General features: G+C 54.6%; 1 protein-coding gene across 1 annotated transcript in view; it reads left to right on the plus strand.

Moving 5' to 3' along the window:
* The window catches only part of CSMD1 (CUB and Sushi multiple domains 1), a 1,232,804-nt gene that overhangs the window by 1,012,854 nt on the left and 207,261 nt on the right, over positions 1-12,689 (plus strand). Inside the window, exons 26-27 of the mRNA XM_015591800.1 lie at positions 981-1,150; positions 3,916-4,072. Of these exons, the coding sequence (XP_015447286.1) occupies positions 981-1,150; positions 3,916-4,072 (327 nt within the window). The remainder of the gene's footprint in view (positions 1-980; positions 1,151-3,915; positions 4,073-12,689) is intronic.

Consider the following 12,689-nt stretch of genomic DNA (forward strand, 5'->3'; position numbering starts at 1 on the left):
GTTCCCGCCTCCCGGTACGCGGGCGCGCGGCGGGGATTTTCCGTTTCCGACTTGATCGTGGTTCTTCCAGCTCATACTTACTTTGTGGAATTTTTTAAAAATCACCGTGTTTGGCCCGTCGTGTGGCCAGTCAGTGATCTGATGCGACGCTCCGGAGGCTTTTCCTGTCGCACACACGCACCCGCGTGCGCGCACACGCATGCACACCTCCAGCAACCGGTCGCTTAGGACCGTGCGGGGCGCGTGGAACTTCCGAGCTGGAGGCGTCTGTAACCTGTTCCCTTTTGCGGCGGAGGAAACAGGTGCCGGGAGCTGTGGCGACCTCAGAGCTGACGAAGCGCAGAGCTGCGTTTATTTTTGTATTTCACCTTATTAAAGATTGTTGTATGCAAATTTGGATCTTGAAGAGAATTACCCTCTCCTTTCCCTAGGGAAAGGGGACAGGGGCACAGTGGTTAGTGCCACTGAATGGCTTTCCATCCCCCGACCTAAAGCGGAGGGCCCACCGCTGTGACGCCGTGGCGGGCAGCTCGTCCAGCCTTGGCGTCGCCGTTAACCGCATGCGGGTGACGCGTGCTACGGTGTGGGAAGCTCGCATCAGTGCCACCGCAGACCTGGAGGGAAGTCCCACGGGACAGAACCACGACGTGGAGAGGTGACACGGCTGCCCGGCGACAGGGCCAGGGTGCTCATCCTCGATGTTGTTCCGGGACCCTGTGGGGTGCCGTGCCGCTCCCGTGGAGTCAGGGGTGTCTTATTCGAGAAAATGAGAAAATCTTCAAAATGGGATAAATGAGGTTACCGTCCCTGTGCAGTCGGTGAAACAGTAAAAAAAAAAAAAAATCAGTAATTGACAAAAATGATGTATTAATATCAGATATGCATCGAGAAGAGCGAGGGCTGTCATGATTTGAAAGTGTTTCTCTTAAATTCAGTCATCCCACTTTTGAATCCTCTTTCCTGTTCATGTCCTGTTTCAGCTGAATGTGGAGCGCGTGTCGAAGGAAGCGAAGGGACATTACTATCGCCGAACTTCCCATCGAATTACGACAATAACCACGAGTGTATCTACAAGATACAAACGGAGCCCGGCCAGGGGGTCCAGCTACGCGCGCGGAGCTTCCAGCTGTGCGAAGGGGACACGCTAAAGGTGAGAGCTGCTCTTTAACGGGACCCTGTCTGTACCCCCCCAGGGCGCGGTGTCCGTCCGTCCGCAGCGCCGGATACGGACACGCACGTGTCGACGTGTCATCGTAGACGCACGTGTTTTCCCGTTTCTCCGCCTGGTTTGAGAAGACGGGGCATGGTGTCCCTGGTGGCCGCATGCGGACTTTGAAATACCTCCGTCCTGGATCTGGCTTTATTAGTCGTGTATCGTAGGTGGATTATCTAACATTTTTAAACCTCAGCTTCCGAATGCGTGAGGACATGCAATGACACCCACTTTGGGGGGCTGTTTTGAGGATTAAATGATACAGTACGGGCGACTGTGCCCAGGATCGTTCCTGGCGCATGTATTAACCACTGGACCTTGCAGGGCCCCGAACCGATCTCTCCCACAGTCCTTCTCGGGTTTCACCTGTGGTCAGGACGTTCAGAGCCACGAGGTTTTCGATGTGTCCATGGCGGCTGTTGCAGCCTCTGTCACTGGCATACACGGCAGGGCTCACGTGGACAAGCCAGGCCAGGACGGAGCAGAACCTCAGGGGACGCAGGGACGTGCTGACGTGCGTCCAGCAGCGAGGCCTCCGCACCTTAGATACTCCACGTGTCAAGGCCGAGGGAAAGGCCCTGCGTAGAACCTTCTGGATGGACTCCCCGGAGAACACGCGGGGGACGAGGCCAGGGCCACCCAGAGCTTGCCCCGTTCCGTAAAATTCTGCGTTTTTTTAATTCTCTTTGAACCTTCACGGATTCTCAGGATGGCACGTCTCAGATTCAGTACATGCGCTCACGTTCAGCCGTGAGCAATAAGAAAATATGCAGAAATCCAGCCGAAGGGAAGATGTTGGCCTCCCCTCAGCGGAGAAAGCGGGGTCCCCGGCAGCTCCCCTTGACCTCACTGCAGCTATGTGTGCAGGTCAAGGGGAGCTCACCGAGGAGGGTCCTCACTTCCTCCTAGGTCCACGTTGCACTGCGTTCCAACATCATAACGCAGAAGCGCGCTTTCATCCGTCCTTGATTTTAACGGTGTCTGGAAAGCTCCCGCTGGCTCCGCGAAGCTCTGTCATTAAGAAGTGAATCTCGGGCGGGGAACGAGTACATTCTCACTCATCTAAAGGATTTAAAGTTGCACCCTAAGTGACCGCTTTCTGAATTTTTTTGCTAACCTCAAACTTAGAAGTCGGTAAGCCTTTTCGGCAAACTTTTAGGTAACCATTCCCTGTACTTTGGTGCCGGCAAGTGATCACAGATGCTGATAAATATTACTGCGGTGGGAAGGAGACAAGGTTCGGCTGTGATCGTGTGCCGCCTCAACTCGATTAGAACAAAAACAAAAAGAAAAATCTGGTTCACCACATTTCATGCCCGAGGCACACTGTCCACCATCTCGAATACCTAAATGTTTTGCCGGCGTCTACTTTACTGAATGTGCTAGTAAATATCTCAGTGTTAAAAGTATTTCAAGTGGAATGATCTTCATTTTTGAGCATAAATGCTGCCCGCGTCACCCCTTCGGCCATACTTTGTTCCAACAACGAAGACCAAATTTGCACGCACACTCTCACACAGACACGCGACACGCGACACGCGACACGCTCTCAGTCACATGGGGAGCTCTAATGAAAAGTCGTGAAGGGGACGCATGATGGGCAGAGGCCGAGTGTGGACACGGAACCCCGGGAGACAGCTCGCGTCCCGACGTCCCCGGCCCTTTCTGCACTGGCACGCTGGGACGCTGCGTGACGCTTCCTGGCCTGTGACGGCCCGCTTGCCGGCCGCGGCACTGGGGGCGCGTGGAGCTGGCGGAGCTCGGCACCCCGTTCACCGGACTGAAACCTCATGTCCTCTGGCTTCCCACACGGGCCGCGCTGTCCTTCGTGACGAATGTGAGACGCGCGTCCGGCGTCCGGCCGGTGGAGGCTGAGCTGTCGCCATCGGTGGCCACTTCTCCGATCAGCAGTGTCCACTGTGCTGGGCACTCAGCAACCCCGCTGTCCCTCCTGGAGGTCGTCGCCGCGGGGAGACTGCGAGCCGGGTGCTCCTGCGGGGTCTGCTCGGTCCCCGCCAAGGGCCAGTCTGGCCCAGTCCAGGCCGGTGCTGCCCATGGCCTCTGACGACAGGCCGTCTCCACAGCCGTCTGTGCAGGGCAGACAGCGGGGGACCTCGGGGCACAGTGAGGGCCAGGCCCGTGGGGGGCCAGGTGGGGGACCTGGCCGGTCCCTCTCTGAGGCAGACCCTCCAGGCCCACGACTCCTCATAATCCAGGCCCAGACCCCTCGCTCTGCCTAGCGAGTCCCCTTATTAACCAGCGCACGATTTTCCAAATAGCCTGCTGACAGCTTTTACTGGGGAGTTCTAGGCACCTCATTCGATGCCAAAATATGCCGATCGAATTGAAATGGAAGAAAATAATGATCCACCACATTAATGTTTCTAATTGAGTTTTCTCCTTTCGGAAGTGCGCGTTTTGTGCGTACTTGCCGAGCGACGCATACGGTTTATCTATTTATTGGAGACGATGATAGAAAAGTAAGACTCTGCGTGAGAAAGGAGACAGTGGGGAAGAAAGTCAGGGGCCGGGGGGGGCTGCTGAGGACTTCGACGGCTTTCGTTCAGTTCAGATTTTCTTCTCAGGAAAGACGCCTGACAGTATCATGTAAAATCCCGCTTTCGCGATGCGACGTCTTGTTAAAGCTACTAAATTGGAAGCACAATGAAGTAACGGGCCTGTGCTGTGACCTCTCTCGTTAGGTATACGATGGAAAAGATGCTTCATCACGTCCCCTGGGGACCTTCACGAAAAGCGACCTCCTGGGCCTCACCCTAAACAGCACCTCTAACCACCTGTGGCTGGAGTTCAACACCAACGGGTCTGACACCGACCGCGGGTTCCAGCTCACCTACACCAGTAAGTAGCTGACGACCTCATCGTTGTCTTTGATTTTTTCTTTCTTCAGGATACTTCTGTTACGTAGCTGATGTCGTGCATTTTAAATATTGATTTTTTTGGCTCCTGCTGTGTTTCGGATCGCTGTCTAACGCCGTACACGGCCAACCGGGCAGTAGATTTAGAAACATCACCAGAAGCAATAGCTTGAATTTTATCTATTTAGAAGTGTTAATATTTTTATAATAAAATGGCTGAATCTGAAAATATCTTATGACACTGAGGGCTTCTGAGTTTAGAAATATCAATTGTGATGTGCGCATTGCTAAAAAGTTATGTGCATGTTACAGGAAAGATTTAGAATGAATGATGCACTTAATACTAATCGCCTTTGAGTGCCTTTTCTGTTCTATCTATTGATCACATGTATTCTACATATTATAGGTTATCTATTTCACGTGTATAATGCGTGTAACCGTGTGTCTGTGTAAGTCACACATGCACACACACACACACGCATGTGCGCATGACGAGCCCGCGCAGTAAGGCCTTTCTCGTCATCGCTTCCCTCATGAGAAAACCAAACACGGGTCGTTTGAGCATCCGTCCCGGTGCCAGGAGTATGTGCGTGGAGCCGGCATCCGGTCTGCAGCTCGCGGTTCTCGGCGGCGTCCTGTAGTGCTCCGCCGTTAATATAAATGGATATGGACGATGCTTTTTATGATGACTGTAAAACAAGGGGATAAAAGTAAAGGAGTAAAAAATTGGGCTTGGGAAAAAAAAACAAGTTCGCAATATGGTAACTGTCATTGTCAACATTTTTAGTGCCAAACACAGTAAAAAATGTAGCAATTTGGTGTGAAAAACTAATTAAAATTAAGACTTCAGTTAACTAAAACACTTAAAATATACAAGACAGTCCGATCCGTCACCAATCTGATGATTAAAAATCTTTATGACACCAAATACCATAATATAAGAAATGGAACATTTTGGATTTTTGAGCACGGAAGTATGTTAATAATCATAAAGATCGATTCCTTTATTTGACGGGTAAGCATATAAATACCTAGAAAAGATAATAATTATCCCAGATAGGTTCCTAAAAAGAAAATTAAGTGTCTAAAATCCCCTTTGGCAGGGAAACGACCATTGAAAACCTGTCTGACTTCGGGCAAAAATATAATTCAAGTGGCTACATCATGAGAAAAACCATGTTTCACTTTCATGAGTATAACCGCTTAAAAGATTCAGAAAGCACGTTCATAATATTATAATTAAAATAAAATAGTAGCAGTGGACACTCTAAAATCTGTCTATAATTATAATTTTTATTTGGGTTCCACTTCTCACTCTCAAAACGCGTTTCCGAGCGTCCGTGTAAAGCCGCCGTGCTTCGCTCGCCGGCGAGGTGTGCGCTTTCGCGGCCGCCGTCGGCTCTCGCGTTCTCTGTCAGTATGCTCGCTGCTCTGCTTTTGTGTTTCGTTTCGTGTTGTCCTGTTACTCGGATGTGTTAGAATCTTAGAGGAATACAAATACTCGGGAAGGAAAACTGTTGGAAAAGTCTTGGGCGACTGGGTCCGTTATAAGTACTGAGACCCGCGCACACCGGGCGAGACCGGCCTTGCTCTCAGCTCACCTGACAAACCATCCTCTCTCTGCGACGTCAGCAGGAGCAGAAAGTTTGGCCGAGGGGCTTCCGTCCGCCCTGGGTGCGTCTGCGAGGCCCCCGCATGCGGCGCCGAGTCTGGGGGTCGCTGGGCTCAGGGTTGCGTCCCCCAGCCCGCTGCGCAGCACACGCATCGTGCTCGGCTCCTGCTTTACGTCTCATCCCTGCCCCAGCTCTGGTTTCTCTCGCCAACGACGTCGTGACTTACGAACACTTATCCCTGCATCGTCGTGGGGGTGCGGAAGACACGCAGAAGCAAACTCACACCTGCTGGATCTGTCACTGAGGAGGAGCGGCTGAGCCGTTTCCAGAATGCTGACTTCCCTTTAATTTTCCAAATAACCGTGAAGAAGGTCCAGGTGCTCTAAAAAGCTTGCCTGGCTGGAAATCGGAGGCCGGAGGCCCCGTCGGTGGGCACGTCCACACGCCCGCTTCACGGCGGCTGCTCCCAGGCCGGCCCTCAGCCCCTGCAGATACCACAGGCTCGCTGTAGTCCCACGTGCCAGAGTTCCCAGCCCAGCTTTGGGGTAACTGTGGGAAGCAGATCTGTTTATGGGCACTTTCCAATCATATGGACTTTTTTATATATAAATAGCAGCACAGACTTTCTAAGGGAAAAAAGGAAGCTTGGGAATGGTTGAGATTTAGCTCGGAGTGTAAGCAGTTTGATAGGAGGAGTTCGTTATCTCGTCTGCCTGACCCTCCTCGCTAACACCACCACCTAGAAAAGCACAGGCAGTCCGGGATGCAAGTGTCGCTTTGGAGATTGTCCTAGAGCTGGAAGAGACTGCCAGGTGCAAACCGACATTTATATCGCAAGACTGATATGCATATTACATTACATAGAGAGCATGAGTGCTGCTGGCTATGTAATCCAAATATCAACTTCACGTTAGATTCTTAGATTTAAACACTAAATAATTAAGTTTAAGACATCCCAAGCACCCACGATGTGATTGAATACCTTAATCAAATATCCATCCTTAAAAGACGGTGTGGAAATAATGCTTACAAAATGTTTTGAACCAATTATTAAAGTTTAAGACGATGTATAGACATAACTATTTTCAAAAGACTTTTGGAATTGCCTCTTGCTAGTTAATTGCATTACTTAAGGAAACGTCCCTATTTAAATGTTTCAGATCCATAATTAATCTACACACACGAGCGGATTAGGAAATGTCAACGGAGTGTAAATATAAAGCTTAATAAACATCCCCAAGGTTTTGAGATGGGTACAAATAACACTCGTATATTCCTCGATATCCACGGTGCGCGCTCACTCCCCTCCTGAATGTGCCAGCTGTCATTCCTGGGTCTCGATAAATGCCCCCTCACTCCTCACCAAGTAGAAGCCGTGTCCACTCGGCACGGCTTGCGGAAGCTGGCACATCAGGAGTGGCACGGTGGGGGCCCAAACCTAGGTCTTCTCGCGAAGCCCGGAGCTGTTGGTTAAGGTGTTCAGACGATCTCTCTGACAGGGGCCGCAGAGACGCACCGATACCCCCGCGTCCGAAGGCAGCAGCAGGAAGAAAGGCCAGGCTTCTCAGGGGCTCGCGGGAACGAACGCGGTCGTGGAGGGTCGTTAGCCGTCCTGGGTTCTGTGCGGCGGCTTAGGGCACCCACACCTGGAAACGGCGACCTCCGTTCCAGACCCTGCCTTTTGTTACGTGTCTGTCCGTCCTCATCACATGGTGGCCTCTGACTCTGCGGTTGTGTCAGCTGGCAGCATCGCCCATCGGTCCTTCGAGATGGGGGACAGTGGGGTTCATGCTTTTATTCCCCTCCGTGCCTTGCCCAGATGTCTGAGCTAGGATAGAAAAGCTCCGATCAGCTCGTAGTTGTCCAAGCTGTGTTTCGGGCACCCTAAGGCCTGGCAGAGCTGCCTTGGGGCTGGGAGGCATGGGGGGGAGAGGCGTGCCCTAACACGGGAGGGGTATGGGGGAGAGGTCTCGCCCTAACACTGGCGTTTTGTTTTATTTTTCCCAGTGAGTGTAAAAGCCCTTGAGTGTCAGAGGAATTCTCATTGACAGTGGTTTACTATGTTTTCTGAAGATTTCAGCAAATATAAAGAGTTCTGAAAATAATTTAAAAATCCCATTTTGAATTCAAAGTTCTTAAAGAAATATATTGACTTTTCGAGAGCTCCGCAGGAACATCCCAGAACAGCCAGTCAGTCCTCAGGAACATGTAGCCAGGGCGTGTCAGGGAGGATTTGCATGTGAAGCAGGCTCTGGGGACCGCACGCCTCGGTCCTTCAGACGGGACGAACGAGCCCCCCACAGCTCGGCAGGGGCTCTGCGCTGCCTGAGGGCTCAGTGACAGCAGCAGGGGCTCCAGCCCCCCTCGCCGGGTCCTTCCCATCAGCCCATGGCTGTGCCCGCGTCACCGAAGCTGCAAGTCACACACAGCGCAGGAACAGAGATGACAGAAGCCAGGATCCGAGGCACAGACAAGTGGCTTAGCATCGTCCCCAGAGCACGTGTGAAACGTCGCTCAACAGAAACGTGACTCTGTCATTATATTCTCAGCTGGGAGGTCGGGGGTCTGGAGTCACAGGAGTCAGTGCAGGGCCCAGGGTCCAAGGGACCGATATGTGTGACCCTTTCGAAATGGGCAAATAAATAAACTAGAGCTTCTTGATGATGATACGTAATTCTTGCAATTGAAGATTTAGAAATATATATGTGTGTATGTACATACACATATGTACACGCAGCCCTCGCGTACTATATATAAGTTACATATTACACAGGCGCGGGCCCGCGTGACGGGGGGCACGTTGGCCGAGACCTCCGCGCTCACGAGGAAACGGCGTGAGTCTGGTGAGAAGGGCGGGCCCCACGCAGAGGGAAAGGGAAACGTGGCGGGGGGCAGGCCCGAGCGCGGAAGCCTCTGGAAGCCGGCCCGGCGTGGCCGTCGCTGAGGCGGAGCCCTTAGCGTGTGATCTGGGACGTAGAGAGGGAACTGACCGCGGTGTCCATGCCGGTCCTCGGGGCCGCCTGACTGCCAGCAGCTCTCTGCCCCCAGCCCCCGGTGACAGGAGAGGGAGGAGACAGCTCGCAGCGTTTGGGGACGCGAGGCGGGCAGAGCAGCGAGACTGGCCACGGGCCTCGCGGGCGGAAGGTCGGACCGAGCGCCACGCAGCTCCTCATAGAGACCTCAGGAGCTGGGGTGGCAGGGCGGGGTGGCAGGGTGGTGGGCCGTCTGTGGTCACAGGCCTGGGCGATAGCAGCCTGTGCTGACCCCTGACATGTCCGGCCACGCAGCCCAAGCGGCAGAGGCTCCGTCCGGTCCCCCTGGGAAACCGTGTCACGGTGAAGGGGACTTAGGCCAGTCGCTTCATGTGTGGAGGCTTCATTTCATTCCCTTTGCTCACCCGACGCCACGGTCCCCAGCGTGTGTGCTCGTGCGTGGGGCGTCGCTGTGACTCTCCCAGTGTGCAGCCCTTTCAAAGAGCCAGTGCGAGGCCGGCGGCGGGCGGTGGAGTCCGCAGGACAGAGCTGCCACTGTCCACACGGGCCCTCGCTCCAGTAAGTGCGGGTGGAGGTGGCTGGTTTGGTGTGATTGGCAGCTGCACCTGTGGGGACCGTGAGGGCTCAGGGCCAGGGCCTTGGGCAGCTGTGGCCTTGATTTTATTAACGGGCCCATAGAGTTAGGGACGGCGCCGCCGAGGCCACTGCTGTGGTCGGGAGAGCGGCTCCGGCTGGGAGTAAATAATGAAGTAGGGAACATCCCGCCTTCCCGCCTCAGACGAGCCAGAGAGGTGGCCGGCACGACGCGCACAGACACCGTGAGCAGACGGTGGCCGCGCACCAGCCCGAGGGGGCGGGCCGAGGTCTCGCTGTCACGCAATGTCCCTGAAGTCCTGGATCGGTGGGCAGCGCTGCTTCTCGCACCAGGGCTCGACACCCTGACGAGGCCGGTCCCATTTCCTCTGGCTGTCCCTTCGCACACCCGTCTCCGCCGGTCCTGTCAGGACCGCTCTGTTTCCTGCCCCCCAGCTCCTGTGAGAGAGAGCGGACTGTGACGCCGTGTGAGTTTAAGGCGTGACAGGTGGTGGCTCGTGCGCATCCGTACTGCGCAGTGACTGGCACGGTAAGGTAGTTCACACCTCGGTCGCCTCACACGGCTACTTGGGTGTGAGTGTGTGTGTATGAGTGTGTGTGTGAATGTGAGTGTGCGTGAGTAAGAGTGAGTATGAGTGTGCGTGTGTGTGGTGTGTGGTGTGAGTGTGTGACTGTGAGTGTCTATGAATGTGCATGAGTGTGTGGTTTGCGTGTGTGAGTGTGAGTGTGAGTGTGCATGAGTGTGTGGTGTGTGGTATGCGTGAATGTGTGTGAGTGTGAGTGTGAGTGTGTGTGTGCGTGAGTGTGTGTGTGGTATGCGTGAATGTGCGTGAATGTGTGTGAATGTGAGTGTGAGTGAGTGTGTGGTATGCCAGGCCCTCTGCAGGAGCAGCCCTGGGGACAAGCCCTGGGGCTCGCTGTCAGCAAAGAACACACAGATGGCAACACGGTCTGTGTGCGCGTGAGTATGTGGGTGTGGATACGTGAATGTGTGTGTGAGTGTGTGTGAGTGAGTGTGAGTGTGTGTGAGTGTGTGAGTGTGCGTAAGTGTGAGTGTGCGTGAGTGTGTGGTGTGTGGTATACGTGAATGTGTGTGAGTATGTGTGAATGTGTGTGTGAGTGTGTGGTGTGTGGATGCGTGAATGTGTGTGAATGTGTGTGAGTGTGAATGTGTGTGCGTGTGAATGTGTGTGAGTGTGTGAGTGTGCGTGTGCGTGAGTGTGTGGTGTGTGGATGCGTGAGTGGGTATGAGTGTGAGTGAGTGTGAGTGTGTGTATGGATGAGATCGGCCCGTTTCCAGCCGTCTTCTGGTACCATCACCCCTCTGACAGTGGGTGAGACCAACGTGCACAGCGATGTGTACATTTCATAGCTGATTCCTCTTTTGCTTGTTGACAACTGGATTTTAGAAATTCTGTGCTAAGCGAGTGGCAGTTCTCCAATGCAAGTTCTGGAATCTGATTTTACAAACAATAAAGGCATTCACAGATTTCCCCAAATTCTTGGTTGTAACATGTGCAGGCTTTGCTATTTTAAAGGAAAAGTGGCCGTATTGTTCAAAGAAGAGCATCGGCCAGATGCTCAGTTCGTGTGTGTAGCACAGTCTGGAAGGTGGGGTTCCCTCCAGCGGGTGCTGTGAACTTACATGGACGAGCAGCAGACCGGGCAAAGTGGAAGGAAGATGCACCGCTCACGCACAGGGCCACACGACGGGCGTGTACCTCCTTTTCGTCTGTGCTGTGGTGCGTCCTCATGTGATACTAAGTATTAACGCACGATTTGTAAATAAAGGTTTACGGAGCAAGAATTTGTTACTAAATAGCCATTAATTCAGCAGGTTAAACTGCAGGAAAGGACGTGATTAGTATCATTAGTGTTTTCCCCCCCGCAGTTAACTAGTAGGTAATTTTATAAAGAGGTTTTAGAATGACAGGCAGTCACGGGCCGGCCCCGAGAGGTCGCGGGCTCAGTGTGGACCACCGCGGTGCAGGGCGTGTGGTGTGACGCTGTCCCAGGAGGTGTCAGATTCCCAGTGCGTGCAAGAGCCACGGCCACACTACACCGTGGTCCATTAAGTGTGCAGTGCCATCGTAACTAAAAATCAGTGGACTTTCCTTCATTTAAAAACGCGTCACTGCTAAAGCACGCGAAGCACCGTCTGGCCCCCCGCAGGCTGTGACACGTTCGCCGGCGGGGCCCGTCCCCCATCTGTGGAAGCTGGACGCCTAGCCGTGGGGCGTGGCGAGGGGCCTGTGCGCTCCGCGGTCACTCTCCGTGGCTGTGTGATAGGTGAACTTCACGCCACAAGCCCGTAACTACACACAGTGCCCCCCGTTTCTGAGGTCAGGAGTCGGGCGGGCCCGGGGGTCCCCTTGGGGCTCCGGCGAAGGCCAGTGGGCCCGGCCTCTCCCGAAGCCCGCGTCCTCAGTCCGGCCCCCGGGCTGTGAGAAGGCCGCGCCTTAAGGTGGCAGGACCGAGGCCCGCAGTCCCCGTCCCCGGGCCCCCCTCCCCCACATCCTGTCCCCAGTCAGACGCCCCGGCGTCACTCTCAACGACCACCCCCGGCAGCACTTTGGGACCCGGAGTCACAGCTCCCTGTCACCTTCGCCACGTCCGGTGGCCTTGAAGCGAGTCACACCGAGGAGGGGGCGGGGTTGCGGGGTGCTGCCCAGGGAGTGGGCGTCATCCGGTCACGTTAGGGTCCGTCCCTCAGAGACTTCCACCTTCAAAGCGGGCACCGGCGCGGTGTGTGTGCACGCACACGCTCTCGCAGGTACAAAGTCGGCTTTTTAGGAGGAAACATACCATTCGATTTTACATTCTCTTTTAGATTTTCAGAAAATGTTTCAATGAATCTGTTAAGTGCCAGGAAAGCAGCTTGCAGAGTCATTCCTGACGGTCGTCGACACCGTTTCGGGGCTTCTGGTACCCCGTCTTCCCAGGGCGTGCGCCTCTGGTCTGCTGCCTCCCAGGGGCCCTCTCCGCGCCCCCCACCGCGGGGAGACCCTCAGAGTCGCGGCGAAGGTGAGCAATGAGCCGTGGGCGGGTCCGCACAGAGCCGCGTCCCCCTCTGCCCGGCCAGCAGGCTCGCTGAGCAAGTCTCGTGGTCACACGAAGCACGAGGATCGAAGGCGTTTGGCCCCGGCGTAGAGCTGGAAACGCCCTTCTGGGAAACGTCACTCACTGGCGCGGTTCTCGAGTTCCATCCATCCCCGCGACCGCCCCACGGGGCCCGCAGAACCGCACGGGGCCCTCCCCCCAGCGCGCACCCCACGTTCTGTCTGGAAGTCCGAGCGTGACAGCACCCTGCCTCGGCTCCATGGCACTGTTCCCGCTGCAGCCTCGGCCGCCGTGGTGGCCCTGGGCCCCGTCTAGACCATTGCCCGTCGCCGGCAGCGCT

This window comes from Pteropus alecto, unplaced genomic scaffold (genome assembly GCF_000325575.1).
Source record: "Pteropus alecto unplaced genomic scaffold, ASM32557v1 scaffold35, whole genome shotgun sequence".
Lineage (NCBI taxonomy): Eukaryota > Metazoa > Chordata > Mammalia > Chiroptera > Pteropodidae > Pteropus > Pteropus alecto.